This window comes from Xenia sp. Carnegie-2017, unplaced genomic scaffold, assembly GCF_021976095.1.
Source record: "Xenia sp. Carnegie-2017 unplaced genomic scaffold, XeniaSp_v1 HiC_scaffold_2, whole genome shotgun sequence".
Taxonomy (NCBI): Eukaryota; Metazoa; Cnidaria; class Anthozoa; order Malacalcyonacea; family Xeniidae; genus Xenia; species Xenia sp. Carnegie-2017.
Window position 1 is genome coordinate 5,850,594 of NW_025813482.1, and position 17,093 is coordinate 5,867,686.

Below are 17,093 nucleotides of genomic sequence, written 5' to 3' on the forward strand. Positions count from 1 at the left end.
TCCAAGTTTTTATACCAGTTATGAGAAAAAGAACTGCCCACTTTCCGAATCCAATGGTAGGTGTTTGCAAGGGAATAGCTAGAAAGATTTATGTGACCTCAGAGTAGTGCTTAACCGAGAAATTATGTGATTTATTTATTTACACAGCCTACTTCTCAAACATGACGCCGTTGACAAGGGAGATTTTGAGACTCGTCCTCAGCATTTGTTGCAATTGAGCTACCAACCAATCACCTGCAGAGGCAGTATTTGTTTTCCATAGTCATTAATATACTGCCCCATATGCATAAATCTTTTGTTTTAATTTTATTTTGCTCTAACAACTTTCTATTGGGCTAATAAAGATGACAAGGATCGCAGATATATAATAAATTCTCATTCTTAATGCTTTATTTGGCTAGAGAGTAGAGACCCCATTTTAACATCTTGCAACGTTCAACGGGACTTTATGCTGCTTATAGTTATAATATAGTAATCGTTTGAATGCTACACTGTCTTTCTATATCATATTTCTTATCGTTTGAAAAACATTTCAAGGGTCACTAAGCTACCGTTTAAAGTTGATATATCATGAAATGAATGACATATTAACATTCTCTTTAAACTGTTAAAATTGCTATTTGAGACTTGAGAATAGAATTATCAATAACCATTTATAAATTTTACCTTTATTTGTTCATATTTTACCTCATAAAAACTCGACATATTATAAATAAAATTATTCACGAAAGATTTAGGATTTATGTAATAGATAATCATTACAATGTCTAAAAATGCTACTTTACTCGATCCAAACTCATACAGTTACAATCGCAATTGTTCACAGGACATTCGGTATGTTCTTCAAACCACTCCAGCATGTGTTTCACGTGACCACCGTGACGACAAGTTTGACACCATGCGAACCAAAGATCACTGACGTTCAATTTACGTTTATCGACAGTAAAATCGTTTTCTACAAGAGAAAGAACCTCAAACGATTTACATATTTCAAATTTACCATTTAGACGAAGAGTAGCAAACTATAAATTACGTAGATTAGGTAACGCAGATTACATAGATACGGATACACAAATTTCCTTTACCCGACTCATTTGCTGACTTGGTCTTGTTATCATGATAAGTTGATGTCGTTCCCATGCGCAACAGACATTGTGAACATCTGGGAAGTGGATTACCACAACCGTTACAGCTCATGCTCTGCAATAAGTACGGAAATATGAGCGTACATGGTTAGTCATTAATAATCAATGACAATTAAATTAAATGTTTACTAAGTACATGAATTAAGCAACGTTATGATGGTCAGTGAATTTGGTTAATGCAACCATTTGATGATTAATGCAATTTTCATGTAAACGTTATCTTATTTATATAAATTATTATTTTCACCTTTACTTTGTTTGTTGGTTTTTCTTTCGGCGAAAAAAAGCGTAACTTTCTTCCAGCTTGTGAAACTGGATTCTTTGATAAAATTGAGTTACCACAGAAGGAACAGCTGACTGATATTTGCTGAGATTCCACTTTAAAACCACCTATTTTATTGCTATGATAGATATCAAACTTGGCTCTAGGAAATGAAAAAACACGGATATATAACAAGAATAAGAAAGAAGAGCATTCTAGTTTATGAAAAAAGTTTTTTTTCAGAAACATCAAGTAGTAGAGCGCTAACATCAATATAATACGGCCAGGCTACTATATATACTTTCATAGGAAGACGTTTACAGCAAAAAAAATGATATTGGAAATTAAAAGATCAGTCCATCACAGTACCATTTCAAGTATTGAGATTACAATAGTTAAATCAGGCAAAATACGCATGAAGATCATTAGAACAGATATTTCTTTAGCGAAAGAAAAGACACCCGGCATGTCGACTGTAGCAACAAAATCAATTTTTTTGGTATAAGTCGACGATGGCAATGTAAGAAATCTCGAGTTTATATTTTCGATGCACTCAGCAGAAATATATACTAAATTAAGTAAGATTTTTAAGAGTTTCCAAAGTGAACTTTGTGGTATCAACAATGGTTGAATTAACAACTGTGATTTAATTTTATGAGGTTCTCACCTTTCGTGCCAGAGACCCCAACGGTCTAATAAATCACGATAACTGAAAAAGTCATTAAAGTTATTCATTTTAACATCATTCGTCATGATAAGTTGAAATCGACCATCGCAACCATCAAAAAACATATCCTTTACGTATGTATCACCTTTGAATCCAGTTGTCGACTTTCGTAGAATCGTTAAGATATTTCGGCGACAAAGAATTGATTGCAAGCAAACATGCAGTCTGAATATCGCCAGTCTAACAAAAATTACTCAAAAGAATTAGACGATAACAACGCATGCGTATATAATGAAAATGAAGATCAAAAGATCAAAAGTCCGTTCTCTGCAATTGTGAATGAAATAATCATTTCATATTTTTCAACGTTGGCAGAGGAATGGTCGACAGAAAATCATAAAAGAAAGTCTATGATGTAGTTGGAATGAAGCTAGGCAAAAGGAAATGTGGTTTTTATTTATCATCTTTTCATCTCATACAAAACATAAAACTAAACATGGTAATAAAACAGGAAAAGTTACAACCATTTTGTACGTCTTTCGGTTTATAATTGGCTACCCAGAAATAATTTAATCGACATGAAGGATAAAGTGAAAACAGGACAAATTTAAGATTTAGTACAAGACTTTTTAAAAATTCAACCTTGACTGACAATTCCCAAAAAAATTTTCGTCATCCATTCACACATTCAATATGAAAAATGAATATAAGTATGGAAGCACTAATATTGAAGTGGAAGTTCCATTACAGTTTAAAAGATCTTTTATGTTTAAGACAGTAAAAAAAATCGTGTCACAAGCACTTTTAGTAGATATGCAGTATTAAATGTACATAGGATTATGATTCCTATGAATGTATTCTCAATTGCAACAAATAAATGGCAAAAAATATAAGAAAATGAATATTTATACAAATACCTTATTTATATAATTTTGAAGTAAAGATAATCCACTTTCAGTCATTCCTAAATGATAAATTCATAAAAAAGTTAGGAGGCATAGGAATTCACATGATTGCGCGAATGATTGATTTCTATGTGTGTTCAATTTGTTTTCAAGTGCATTTCTGAAAAACGACTCAAAATAATACCAGTGACTAAAATTCCTTCTAGGTTTCCAGCGTCTATCATTTTCCTACTCAGCTCATACAAGAACGACACTAACTAAAACGCACAACAAAACGTTAAAAGCAAAAAAATGCAGTATATCAATGGAGACATGAATTCACTACCTTATCATCTGACAAGAATTTACAAGCAAAAGCAACTTGGTCTTCGATTTCAAGTTTACAATCATTCTGTAATAAACATAACACAAAGTATACAATACGTAACGTAAATACTCCATAAGTTTTTATTTTGCTATATAACTTTAAAACCATTGCGAGCACTTTGCATTCTGATTTAAAAAAATGAAACGCATACCAATATTCCTTCGTAGTTGTTTGTATCACAAGTCAAGAACGTAAACAAAGCACGAAGATACGGATTAGAAAGCTGTAAGAAAAAAATTAAAAATTATATAAAAGATAAATATCACTGGGCTAATCCCAGAGATGCATTACGTGCTGTGCAGGTTTTGCTGTTAAACTAGGCTTTAGAATTAAATTGGGTTAAATTCCCATGAGAAGAAAAGCTATTGTGCTACCATTTATGCACCCATAAACAGGATGTCTCCAAAAACTGCTGATCTTTGAAATCAGCCGACATCTAAATTTCACGATTTGCAGTAATTGGATTCTCAAGGAGGCGTAAACGCAATTGAATACAATGATACATACGTATTGCAGCAAATGCACATTGTAAATCCCATGCAAGGAACTCAGTTTAGTTACGTTTACTGTTTACTCCTCCTTTGGGATTTATTACTAGTGAATCATGCAATTCTTAACGTTGGCTGATTTCAAAGATAAGCAGTTTTTCGATAAACCTTGTATTTCTGTTAATTGTTAAATTATTCGTGATTCGGCAATAACATTCGGATTGTATGTGAAATATTTATGATTTTATTGTGGAACAAATAACAAGTTGAGTATCCGCGAACAACGATAACAAGTTTAGAATATCACTTAATCTGACATGTGTCATATCTTCTTAATCATGCATGCAATGCTATGTTGTTTATGTCTTTTCGTTTGATGTTCATATCTAAACATTAATACATTTAAATTTGTAATGAATAATGGTGAACTTCAAGATGCGCGGTTGTCATTGGTCGATTTCTGTGCAAACTGTTAATACTTTTTTAAAAACGGTATCCCAACTGATATAAATCATTGCTAACTTTGAATTCAATAAACGGTCGCGTTGATTGCTTGGACTGAAAGGTTGAAAGGATGCCCCCAAAAGACGCTGCGAGCAAAAAAGTTGGTAAACAGAGCAGTCCAGCAATAAAACCCCTGGTAGATGCGAAAGGAAAGAAAAAGAGAGGAAAACGCAAGGAAAGCTATGCTGTCTACATCTACAAAGTATTGAAACAAGTTCATCCAGATACAGGCGTGTCAAGCAAAGCTATGAACATCATGAATTCATTCGTTAATGACATCTTTGAACGAATTGCATCAGAAGCCACGCGTCTTGCTAACTATAACAGGAAATCTACTATATCTTCTCGCGAAATTCAAACGGCAGTAAGACTTCTTCTGCCGGGGGAGTTGGCCAAACATGCCGTTAGTGAAGGCACAAAGGCCGTAACGAAGTACACAAGCAGTAGATAATATGGTTTACATCAGGAAAAAGAATTGTTGAACCCTTGTTTTGAGACAAATGGCTTTCAGTAGTTGTAATAATATAAAGACGTTGTCGACGTATAAAGCTGATGTAATAAAATTTGTGTGTTTGTTAAATTAGTATAAAATGCTTGAACATTGACATGCATACAAGTAAAACAGATTAAGTGAAAGTCATTTGAAGGATACTGTAGCATACATTTAACAATAGCAAGAAAGCTAGATTGTTTTCGTATACGGTCTGTGCATACGACAGCAACTTACTAAGGACATTGAAACAAGGAATGAGCTCACGGAAATGCCAGCAAGGATGGTTTACGTTTGGGACAAGCTTTGTATTTGACATCGTTCATACCTTAGCACAAAGTTGTACGCAGTGATTTTGCCACAATGCCGTTTTATCTCCGTGTATAACCAGATAATGCCATAGCCACCATGCCGAGATATGAATCTACCAATAAAATTATATTAGCAAATGAATTAAAAACGTTATTATCGCTACTACACAACCTTTCGAGAACAGTTGATAAAAAAATATTTGCGAGAAAACAAATAATGCAGTGCAATTTAAAAAATAGTTTTTTCGAGCAATTTAACTTGTGACGATCGCCAAAATTCCCTAGTTTGTAATTTACATGGTTCTCACAAATGCAAAATCTTTTCCTTCAACTTCGATCTATAGTTAAATTTTTAGCATATGTCTGGGGTTTGCAAGAGAGAACCAACGCAATCAGCCTGCAGATTTTCTGTCACCAAAACGTTTAAATACTTGAGTAGCAGGATTAAAATTCGCGCTTGCTCTGCTCTTCTTTGCGAGCGCACCAAAATATAAATAAGAAACATGTCTCAGGAAGACTTAGATATCTAAGACTAAACAATAGTAAAGTTGTAATAAAGTCAACGTTTACCTGGCTGTCGATTTACATCCATACGAGAATTCGATCCTTCACTCAATATGTTGATTGCAGTGGATATATCACTGTTAAAAACAGCAACAGCCGCAGCCCTTTCGAACATTCCCTTGGATTTTAATCTACAATATAGCTATATATTAAATAAATAAAGAAAAAATATGCAAAGGATCATGGTAACTTACTTATATTAAATAAATAAAGAAAAAAATATGCAAAGGATCATGGTAACTTACTTATATTAAATAAATAAAGAAAAAAATATGGAAAGAATCATGGTAACTTACTTATATTAAATAAAGAAAGAAAAAAATATGCAGATGATCATGGTAACTTACTTATATTAAATAAATAAAGAAGAAAATATGGAAAGAATCATGGTAACTTACTTATGTTAAATAAAGAAAGAAAAAAATATGCAGATGATCATGGTAACTTACTTATATTAAATAAATAAAGAAGAAAATATGCAAAGAATCATGATAACTTACTTATATTAAATAAATAAAGAAAGAAATATGCAAAGGACCATGATAACTTACTTATATTAAATAAAGAAAGAAGAAAATATGCAAAGAATCATGGTAACTTACTTATATTAAATAAAGAAAGAAAGAAATATGCAAAGAATCATGGTAACTTACTTATATTAAATAAATAAAGAAAGAAATATGCAAAGAATCATGATAACTTACTTATATTAAATAAATAAAGAAAAAAATATGCAAAGGATCATGGTAACTTACTTATATTAAATAAAGAAAGAAAGAAATATGCAAAGGATCATGATAACTTACTTATATTAAATAAAGAAAGAAGAAAATATGCAAAGAATCATGGTAACTTACTTATATTAAATAAAGAAAGAAAGAAATATGCAAAGGATCATGATAACTTACTTATATTAAATAAAGAAAGAAAGAAATATGGAAAGGATCATGGTAACTTACTTATATTAAATAAAGAAAGAAAGAAATATGCAAAGAATCATGGTAACTTACTTATATTAAATAAATAAAGAAAGAAATATGCAAAGAATCATGGTAACTTACTTATATTAAATAAATAAAGAAAAAAATATGCAAAGGATCATGGTAACTTACTTATATTAAATAAAGAAAGAAAGAAATATGCAAAGGATCATGATAACTTACTTATATTAAATAAATAAAGAAGAAAATAGGCAAAGAATCATGGTAACTTACTTATATTAAATAAAGAAAGAAAGAAATATGCAAAGGATCATGATAACTTACTTATATTAAATAAAGAAAGAAAGAAATATGCAAAGGATCATGGTAACTTACTTATATTAAATAAAGAAAGAAAGAAATATGCAAAGAATCATGGTAACTTACTTATATTAAATAAAGAAAGAAAAAATATGCAAAGAATCATGGTAACTTACTTATATTAAATAAAGAAAGAAAAAAATATGCAAAGGATCATGGTAACTTACTTATATTAAATAAAGAAAGAAAAAATATGCAAAGAATCATGGTAACTTACTTATATTAAATAAAGAAAGAAAAAATATGCAAAGAATCATGGTAACTTACTTATATTAAATAAATAAAGAAAAAATATGCAAAGGATCATGGTAACTTACTTATATTAAATAAATAAGGAAAAAAATATGCAAAGGATCATGGTAACTTACTTATATTAAATAAATAAGGAAAAAATATGCAAAGGATCATGGTAACTTACTTATATTAAATAAAGAAAGAAAAAAATATGCAAAGAATCATGGTAACTTACTTATATTAAATAAAGAAAGAAAAAAATATGCAAAGAATCATGGTAACTTACTTATATTAAATAAATAAAGAAAAAAATATGCAAAGGATCATGGTAACTTACTTATATTAAATAAATAAGGAAAAAAATATACAAAGGATCATGGTAACTTACTTATATTAAATAAATAAGGAAAAAATATGCAAAGAATCATGGTAACTTACTTATATTAAATAAAGAAAGAAAAAATATGCAAAGAATCATGGTAACTTACTTATATTAAATAAATAAAGAAGAAAATATGCAAAGAATCATGGTAACTTACTTATATTAAATAAATAAAGAAGAAAATATGCAAAGAATCATGGTAACTTACTTATATTAAATAAATAAAGAAGAAAATATGCAAAGATCATGGTAACTTACTTATGTAGAAACGACTTTAAGCTGCTTCCATTGTCCAAGTCAAAATTCCAATTGCAAAGCCGTAGAGCTACTTGCCTACAAAAAAGCCGAACCATTCTTATAATTTTTCACAATATACAACACTTTAATTAACCAAGGTTGGCGGAAACTTTCAAGAAATTTTCACGAGAGAGAATCGTTATTAAACGAATTACATCACCTCAAATCACTGTCATAGACGGTTCTCAATAATTTCGAATTTTCGACTTTATTTGATCTGGGACATAATCCTGAAATGTTTTAAACTCATCGTTCGTAAACCTCTCCCTTCCAAGCACGGTATGCAAATGCTCTTGAAATTAATTTACCTTGTTTGCTAGATTCACCATATATAACCGATGCAACACCAGGATATTTCACAAATGATAATCTATCGTCTATCGCAATAAAAAATCATGATAAAGTGAAAATGATAAATATAAACGCACAATGAATCAGAAAAAACAATACAACAGCCGAACCTGACGGATTACAATTGTTCATTTTTGAATACGGATTAAAATCGACCCAGATCCCAAACCTTATATAACTTTAAACTTGACCCAGACCCTAACCCTTATATAACCTTAAATTTGACTCAGAACCCAACCCTTATATAACCTTAAATTTGACCAAGACCCTAACCCTTACATAAGTTTAAACTTGACCCAGATCCCAACCTTTACATAACCATTGACAGTTCTAGTCATTATGGTTTATAACATCAGAACAAACGACTTGTCTTGAAAGCAGCACGCATCCAAAATAAAATCTTCAACGTGAGCAATGTGGTAAATAGCAAAAAATAAAAACGTTTAAATGCTTATGTACTTACCAATTGACTTTACAATATTACCAACACCTACAAACCATTTTAAGAAAAAAAACTATTGAATCTTTAAATTACTTGATATTGGTCAGGATCGCATGTAATTGAATATCGATGCATTTAAATTGTTCGAAACAAATTTTGGAATGAGATGTACAAATTGTAATAAAGTTCAAATTTGACGTATCAACAAATATCAAAGATATTTTGACAACTTGAATAAAGGATACGATGAAACCATGACCATAGCTTTGATAGTTGAGGATCCTGAATGTTGGCTTCTGACTTTGACCATTCTATTCCGTATAAATTACAAGCTCGAACATACATCAGTCTTGATATATCTTCAGAGAATGCAGACTATAAATAAAATTTCTGTAAACGCTTGGCAAAACTTGGCACTGTGCGGACATTTAGCAGGTCCAAAAGCCTTTAAATTTGCGTTGGTATAAGTTTTGTCCATGCCGTGAGAAGAGTTACGTCTTATATGAACTTTCTTATAAATTATGCTCTGCAAAAGTTTATGAATTGTTGTTTACTATAAGTATTTACATCATGATGTTTATTTGACTAAATTTAAGATTCCAACAAATGCTAACATCTGAATTTGAACTAATTATAATGAAAACAACAACAAAACAGCTTACTTCTCCTTTACAATGCATAAGATGACGGCCGCACCCCCAAGAGAACGAGAACTGTGGTGACCAACTCTAAATCACGGAACATTATTTACATAACAAGAACTAAACTTCTTCAAGTTGCACATTGTCCTGTCACGAGGACGTAGAGGGTAAGAGCCTACGCAATCAAATTAAAAATAAATCCTCCACCGACTAGTAATATCCATGCATTATATTAGAGACATCTAGATTATCCCCGTTGCCAAGAAATGTGATTTTGATGGTTGATATCAATGCTGGTAAAAGACTCAAATTGCAAGGAATACCATGTGGGAAAATTTAATTGAAAGAAATATAGAAATACAGAACTTACCAAACAAATTCTTTCAAGTATCGTCAAGTCACTAATATTTCCTAAAAAAATTCATTTCATTTAATCGATATTTCTTTAAGATAAATATTATATCGAAGAATCTTTAACCTTTAGTAGATACAATCAGCATTCGATTTTCATCAAATGGATGCCAGTTGAAGCCAGAAATATTGTGTTCCAAGGCTGTAATGAAGACATGAAGTTGTACAATTCATCTAAATATCTACTGCAAAAGACAGCACACTATGCGTATTTCACGGTTCAAACGATATTTATTAATACATGGTATATATCAATAATGGTTTGCTCATGAAGTGTGTTATAATTATGTAGCTAGATGAAGTTTATATAAGTTTCCTATTTAACATTATTACATGCTAGATGCTTTGTAATACCATAAAATATCCTTATACGTAAGACGCATGAAATAGCATTCCAGAGAATTTAAATGAAAAAAATTCAGCTTTCACACATTCTCGCAATTTAGTCCACTCTTTTTTCTGACAACGCCAATGATTGTCTGGTTATCTACGGTGTAAATGTCCATGTTTTAGATGTCCACGGTTGTAGGTCGTTCAAATTGCCTCTATTTTACATAAACAATACTATGTCCGACCATTTGATTGTCCGAATTTTGTAATTTGGTCTCGTATTTTTTGCACGTGTATCTACCGTCGGAAAGGTAGTTTGAAGGCATTTTTGTGGTCCTTTTTGTATTAAAATCACTTTTCCTCGAAGAGTTCATGCACGAGGTCCTTGTGTTACGTTGCTGCTGAAAGCTGGCTGTTAGAGAAAGGTTTTTATCCATCTCTAACCACAATGCTCTGGGAACTACCAATGAAAGTTTTTTTTACGTCACGATCAGATCATGTATCCACACTTTCTCTCATTTTGTATCATTTGCTTATAGCTTGTGCATGGCAACAAACTTATGTCTGAACTTTTAAATAATTCCATTGAGTACACTATACTCTCATGTTTCATACAGCGTCCGCATCACAAAACCGGATGCTTTAAAAATTTTTCACATCTGCTAACACTATGCCAGAAATAACAATTTTCATCGATCGTTCCAATTGGGATCGACTCTACTTCTGATTTGCGCATGCGTGTTTTACGGAAGACAATTGTCAAGGGTTTAATAAATATGAATCTGCGGTATGCAATAAATTTATGACTTTCTGTCGAATTTGGCCAAAATCTTTCAAATGTAAATTCAAGTTTAACTATTTACACTCCTTTTTTCACTTTTTAGAACAAATAGCTAAATATCATTATAAAGTAAATGGTTTGAACCCGGGAGTATCGTTACATGTTTGTAGATGTCGATCGTCCAGGATAGTATAGTCCTGAGAAGGACTGTTTTTGCTGTTGTTGACTGACAACAACAACCACAAAAACAGTCCTTCTCAGGACTATACCAACCTGGACGATCTGCATCTACAAACATGTAAATATCATTACGGTAAAAAACCTAATTTAAGCAAGGAGGGAAGTAAGGTAGAATAATTTTAGTAAAACGCGTTGTTGGATTTTGATTCACAAACTTTCCACTTGCATCATTGCACGGTAATTAATGCGCCCGTTTCAAATAAATTTTAGACTTACTTTTCAAACAAAAATTTCATGATGTTAGTGGTATAAAACAAGCATTAATCTATTGTGATAAATACATACAAAATATACATAAAGAAAATTTGTCGTAATTGCTATCTAAATATTTATACAGCTATTTGAGTTCATAGCACATACGTACCTCCTGTATTTCTCTCCAAAACAATAGGCTCTGCTTCATAACTTGTGTTTTCATATGCTGCATAAGTAACATATACGTATGAACTGAATAAAACTGTCTTTTCTCTTATTGTTTATCTTATTCAAAAGGATATCAATGCTATCGACAATATTTCTTCGGGCATTTTAATGAACTGTGAAGATACTACACATGTCGACCACAGACATGCTTGCATTCATGCAAGCTTTGAATTTGACACAGCCGCAGAGTTTAAACTATGCAAAATACCAAAGATCAAATGCTTCGTATACCTGGGAATCCATGTTGAATGTCATAAAGATGAAGAACGTTTTCGTTTCTTCTTAGAGATGTCAACAATCCGGACCTAAATGCGAACAGAAGACAATAACACATATATTATTTTTCTGTTGTAAAAAGATTGAAGGTCAATAGAGCAAATAGTTGACCTATTGTACAATACTGCAACTATAAGTTCTACTGTACAATACTGTTACTATAAGTTCTACTGTACAATACTGCAACTATAAGTTCTACTGTACAATACTGCAACTATAGATTCTACTGTACAACACTGCAACTATAACTTCTACTGTACAATACTGTTACTATAAGTTCTACTGTATAATACTGCAACCATAAGTTCTACTGTACAACAATGCAACTATAAGCTCTACTGTACAATACTGCAACTATAAGTTTTACTTTACAACACCGTAATAGAAGTTCTACTTAACCATAGTGCAGCTATAAGTTATATTGTCGTTGATATTTAACACTCTATTGTTTCAGTATTATGTTTGTATAACCTCGTTGGATTCCATTGAATCTGAAGCACATTTTCACTTGGGAGAATCAACAGCTTCGTGACGTTAAGTTCATTGTAACGAAAGGCAAGCATGGCTATGTTTTTGAATTATCCATTACAGTGGAAAAAGTTTGTTCCAAACAACAAGGAACAAAACATCAAAAAATGCACACATCCATCGTTTTTCTAAGAGTACATATTATTCTGAAAAGGATACTGGTTTTTCAAAACGTCGAATATCCCAAACAGTTACAGCTCCTTGATCGCCCTTGAGTTAAATAAATAAAATTTTACGTACATGAATTATAACAATACGACAAGGAAAGAATGCCGATTACCTCAACAAATGAAGCAACACGATATTCAAAATTTGGATCAACACAAACCCCATTCACTGCTTTGGTGCTTGCAAACCTCTTGGGTTTGCAATACATCTCTAAAATATGAGTTGAAAATCTATACATTTTACATATAGTTAGGCACAATGAATCCGTATCAACTTACCAGGCTGATCTCGAACATCAAATATTTTCAAAAACTTCCCCCCTTGACCAGCAATTAAATTATTTGATTCAGTGGGAAACCAAGCAATCGAGGTTGTTTCATACGTTGGTCCTGATAAAATTATCATTTCAGAAGATTTATTTTAAAATTTTTAAGCCCCAGTAGACGATGATTGAGTAATGATAAAAATTTACTCAGTACCTGCCTCTGAAAAACCTGAAGAACTATTTCTACCCGGGAGGCCAGATGATCTAAAGAAATAAGGGGGGGGATGCAAATAAACAAGACAAACTGAGAAGAAAAATGATAGAAAGAAAATTTTGGCGGGAAAAGGGAGGGGGAGTATGACGTTTTACACAACCAACGTTGGTGACAAATATACCATAAGCCAAATTGATCCTAAAAACTTACCTTTGTTTGTCTAGAGCCACGACATCTAAATAGACAATATAAGACTATGAGAATCACTTATAAAACAAAACATAAAAATAACTCAACGAAGGAAAACACGTAAAACTTACTCGAGTTCGAAGTAATATCCCAAATAAATAGTGAAACACCGCTTCTTGCTTTCTCTAGACCAGCAGCAAGCTAAAAAATCACATGACCAACAATGATTAGAAAATGAAGTAGAGTGCTTCATGAGAAACAAATTGCAACCGTAAAAGTAAAGAACTAAGACGTTAACTAAGTATAGCGTATTTTGCACATCTGCAAACTATACTAAATGTGTTTGAAACAAGACTATAACAAGTTACATTCTACGAGTGATGACTGACGTTTTGTGAGTTCAACTTGCGTCGGATGACAAAACAAACAATATTTATAAATTATAAGCCAACAAGGAAAATATCACTACCCAATTTGAATTGACAGAATTCCATGCCAAAGTATTACAAGGTCGTTGATGATGGGGGACTATAAATGCAGTAAAATAGAGAATAGATAATATGATAAGATATGTAAAACAAACAAGACGTTAATTATGAAGAAATAAATTTAAAGTACGTAAATGGTTTGAACCCAGGAGTATCGTTACATGTTTGTAAATGTAGATTGTCCAGGTTAGTAGAGTCCTGAGAAGGACTGTTGTTGTTCATGTGGACTGACGTTTCGACAACCTTAGCGGTAGTCATCTTCAGAGTCAAAAGTAATAAGTGTAAATGAAAAAAAGAAATTTATAAACCATTTCACCAACCAAATTCGCGTTCAGTCTGCATTGGTCCAAGTGTTGTTTGATCAAAACTAAATATTATCATAGATAAAAACAATAGTCTATCAGAGCACAAATTAAGCTAATCACACGCTTGACGCTAGACGTGCACATGTATCTATTCGGTTTTCGTACGCAACGTAGACATATAACTATATGTACGTAAAAACTATGACACTTACGTCCGAACAGTAACTGTTCCATTGAGTTGACCTAACGCTATCAAATCTTTGTTTTCAATGTCAGCTTTAGGATATAATGCTGCACACTAAAAAACAACCAATATATGAAACGTATCAATGATAACACAGCTGGCGCGAAAAATAGCAGTCGATGGCATCATGTATTCAGCTAGTATAAAAAGAGTTATACTTTATTGATATTACTTTTTAAAGTGCCATGCACTATGTTTTTCCATTTGTGCAAATTGGAAAGTTCAGGCTACTTTAATGATATATTTGTGATATATTTTATAGTACGAAAGTATGATTTTGCTGGATTTTTGCACTTGGAGTTGAAAAATTTACCATTTTCATGGTTTGACCGACAGTATAAAAAGCTGGTGGCTAATGTCATTTTTGACGTCCACAACGGGAATTCGTCAATGGTATTTTGTTTAAAACTGGATGCTTTTGAGCATCCACAACACAAGATGTCACACTTGTGTGTAATGCAACAAGATAGCTCTACTTTTGAGGAGATTATGTAAAATACATACGTATAGTGTTCTCTTAAAATGTTATCGACGAACGTCAGATCTGGGTTTTGCACTAGTTTTAAAATTTCACGATCACACAAAGATCAAATTTTGGAATTATAAAATATATTTCAAATATGCTTAAGATCTTCTAAACTATATACACAGCCCAATTGCAAAAACATGATATTGCACTTAAAATACTATTGTCATCATTAGTAGGTTGCAACATTTAGCACAACAGTGGATGATATCAGAGAAACAGAGAGAAATGAAAGAAAGAACAACAAAATGCAACAAGCAGCATGAATTATTGATGTACTTTCACTGTTCAACCAGAAAATATAGATGCAATATTTAACATGCTAATTTAATAATCACCCTATAAGATATATGAGACAGTCTTGATACAAGAACTCCATAGCATTCAGCAGAAATTTTGATGTCTATAAAATTTGAATTATACGTCTGACCTCTAACAATTAAATAGCAATTAAAGAATACAATTAAAAATATGATTTTGTGGGTAAGCAAAACATTCATACGTATTATGCATTAATATATTATATTATTAAAAAATTCAAGAGGACATTGTTTGATATTCAAGATATTAAAGAGTTTGAAACAAATAATGTAATATTTGTTTTATTAAAGACATCATCAGACTTATAAGTCTCATAAGTCTGATGATGTCTTTGGAATAAAGACTAAATATTACACATTATTTTGTTTCAAACTCTTGTAATATCTTGAATATCAAGAAAACGAGATGTCCTCTTCGAATTTGCTTTATTTTGTATTATTTGAAATTGTCTGCTTGTCCTGGTTATTATGTAATATATTATAAAAGCAGAATTTAAAAGTTATGAATTTCACTAAAAGCCTTCCAGACGATGGTTGTTGTGGATTTACAACATTAACGCTGAAGTAAATCTTTAAGGAATAAGTGGATATTTTGGTTTAAAATCTATGAAACAATTCAAGTCATTCTTACCATTATTTCCTATGGTATTTAATTGTTGTTGAGAATCCTGAAAGATAAGATTGTTTCTAAAACTATGATGCCATCAAGAGGATCTTAACAATCACACAGCTAGTTTGTTTGATTGTTGACTCTTTCGTAATTTTTTGCATTTAATTAATGTGAAACAGAAAATATTCACATATTAATGTATGAAGATGTGGTTTTACAAAGTTCACGGTAAAAGTGAGATTGATCATTGTGTAACAGCAAAAAATATTATTGCTACCTCTCTAGCACCTGTTAATATTGGAAAAGAAGAGATTTTCTTTCACAATTTATAAATGGAGAATTTGTATGTGTGGTGTGACTGGATCACTCAAAGAGTAATTTAGCATATATGCTTCAATTGCTTGGTGCTGGCTGTGCCATTGCATACCGTACAATAAAGCTGGTTTGATTTGCTTTGTATTTTTTGTATATTTTGAAAATCTGATATGAATCAAACTTTTTTGATTGCTCATAATCTAATACTGCCGATTGCTTTGCTTTTCTTTGCTTTATATGACTTTTATACTATCGCAACAAACTCGTTGAAAATCAACGTACTTTCCCAAAACTATAAAATAATTTGAACTAAGTTAAAATTTAAGAATGCACGCAAAGAGTCTAAATTTTTGATCATGCTATGTGGAGTAATGAGTTTTGAGGTCAGTCATTGCCTTATTGGAACAACGCAATTCTAAATCAAATCAACGAAATTGCTAAAAGTTGATAACTGTGCATAGAAGATGTAAAGGTTTGCCTTGATTTAAAACTAAAATTAGGGGAGATATCATACGGTTAATTTTGCTTGTGAAGCAATATTAAACTATGGAACCATGAACTTACCTCAGATATACAAACAACTTTATACAATTTTACATCTTGACCATGACCAAAGTTACGAACTTATCCGGGCAACCAGGATACCACAACACTCTATTATCCATTTTCGCTAACTATTTGCAACTTATTTGTTTCTGTAATACATGCCAACAATTTATAATGCTTGAAAAATGTCAAAGAAAACACATTAACACAACAACTAACAAACGCACGTGACATAATCTTGAACGTGTTTACAAGATACACGTTCTAATCGTCCAAACGGAGAACGGTTAGCACTATTTTCCACCCAGCAAACCGCCCTTTATTTGAAATATATTATTTTACACAATATAATATTTTACACAATCTAATATTTTACACAATATAATATTTTATATAATATTTTACACAATCGTCGAAAAACGACATATTTTCCAGCCTGGATTATAAGTTTATGACTTAAGGTGGTTGCATGAAAATTTATACTGCAACATTTACCTGTAAATATTTTCATATGTTGATATTAAAAACTGTATGATAAAAATATAAAATTACTCGCCATCTCA

General features: G+C 31.5%; 2 protein-coding genes across 2 annotated transcripts; one reads left to right on the plus strand and one right to left on the minus strand.

Annotated features, from left to right (window-relative positions):
- Window positions 1–652: 652 nt before the first annotated feature.
- On the minus strand, window positions 653–16,774 carry LOC124440147 (GATOR complex protein MIOS-like). The gene is given in 35 exon segments (XM_046990477.1): window positions 653–955; window positions 1,086–1,200; window positions 1,393–1,570; window positions 2,075–2,116; window positions 2,220–2,314; window positions 2,992–3,038; window positions 3,164–3,236; window positions 3,305–3,370; window positions 3,498–3,569; window positions 5,157–5,204; window positions 5,206–5,252; window positions 5,710–5,834; window positions 7,879–7,953; window positions 8,078–8,147; window positions 8,226–8,294; window positions 8,732–8,758; window positions 8,956–9,085; window positions 9,373–9,438; window positions 9,722–9,762; window positions 9,830–9,904; window positions 11,478–11,534; window positions 11,768–11,841; window positions 12,284–12,336; window positions 12,500–12,550; window positions 12,621–12,718; window positions 12,787–12,897; window positions 12,988–13,037; window positions 13,198–13,222; window positions 13,308–13,377; window positions 13,646–13,704; window positions 13,985–14,031; window positions 14,182–14,267; window positions 15,078–15,142; window positions 15,691–15,727; window positions 16,549–16,774. Coding segments are annotated over 31 exon segments (2,310 nt in total). The 5' UTR covers window positions 14,007–14,031; window positions 14,182–14,267; window positions 15,078–15,142; window positions 15,691–15,727; window positions 16,549–16,774; the 3' UTR covers window positions 653–776.
- On the plus strand, window positions 4,218–4,918 carry LOC124440148 (late histone H2B.L4-like). Its single transcript, XM_046990478.1, has one exon. The coding sequence runs from the start codon at window positions 4,409–4,411 to the stop codon at window positions 4,787–4,789; it is 381 nt and encodes a 126-aa protein (XP_046846434.1). The 5' UTR covers window positions 4,218–4,408; the 3' UTR covers window positions 4,790–4,918.
- Window positions 16,775–17,093: the final 319 nt, after the last annotated feature.

Bases quoted from the DNA above. Each gene is read 5' to 3' on its own strand.
- LOC124440148 (XM_046990478.1), top strand. From the start codon at position 4,409: ATGCCCCCAAAAGACGCTGCGAGCAAAAAAGTTGGTAAACAGAGCAGT.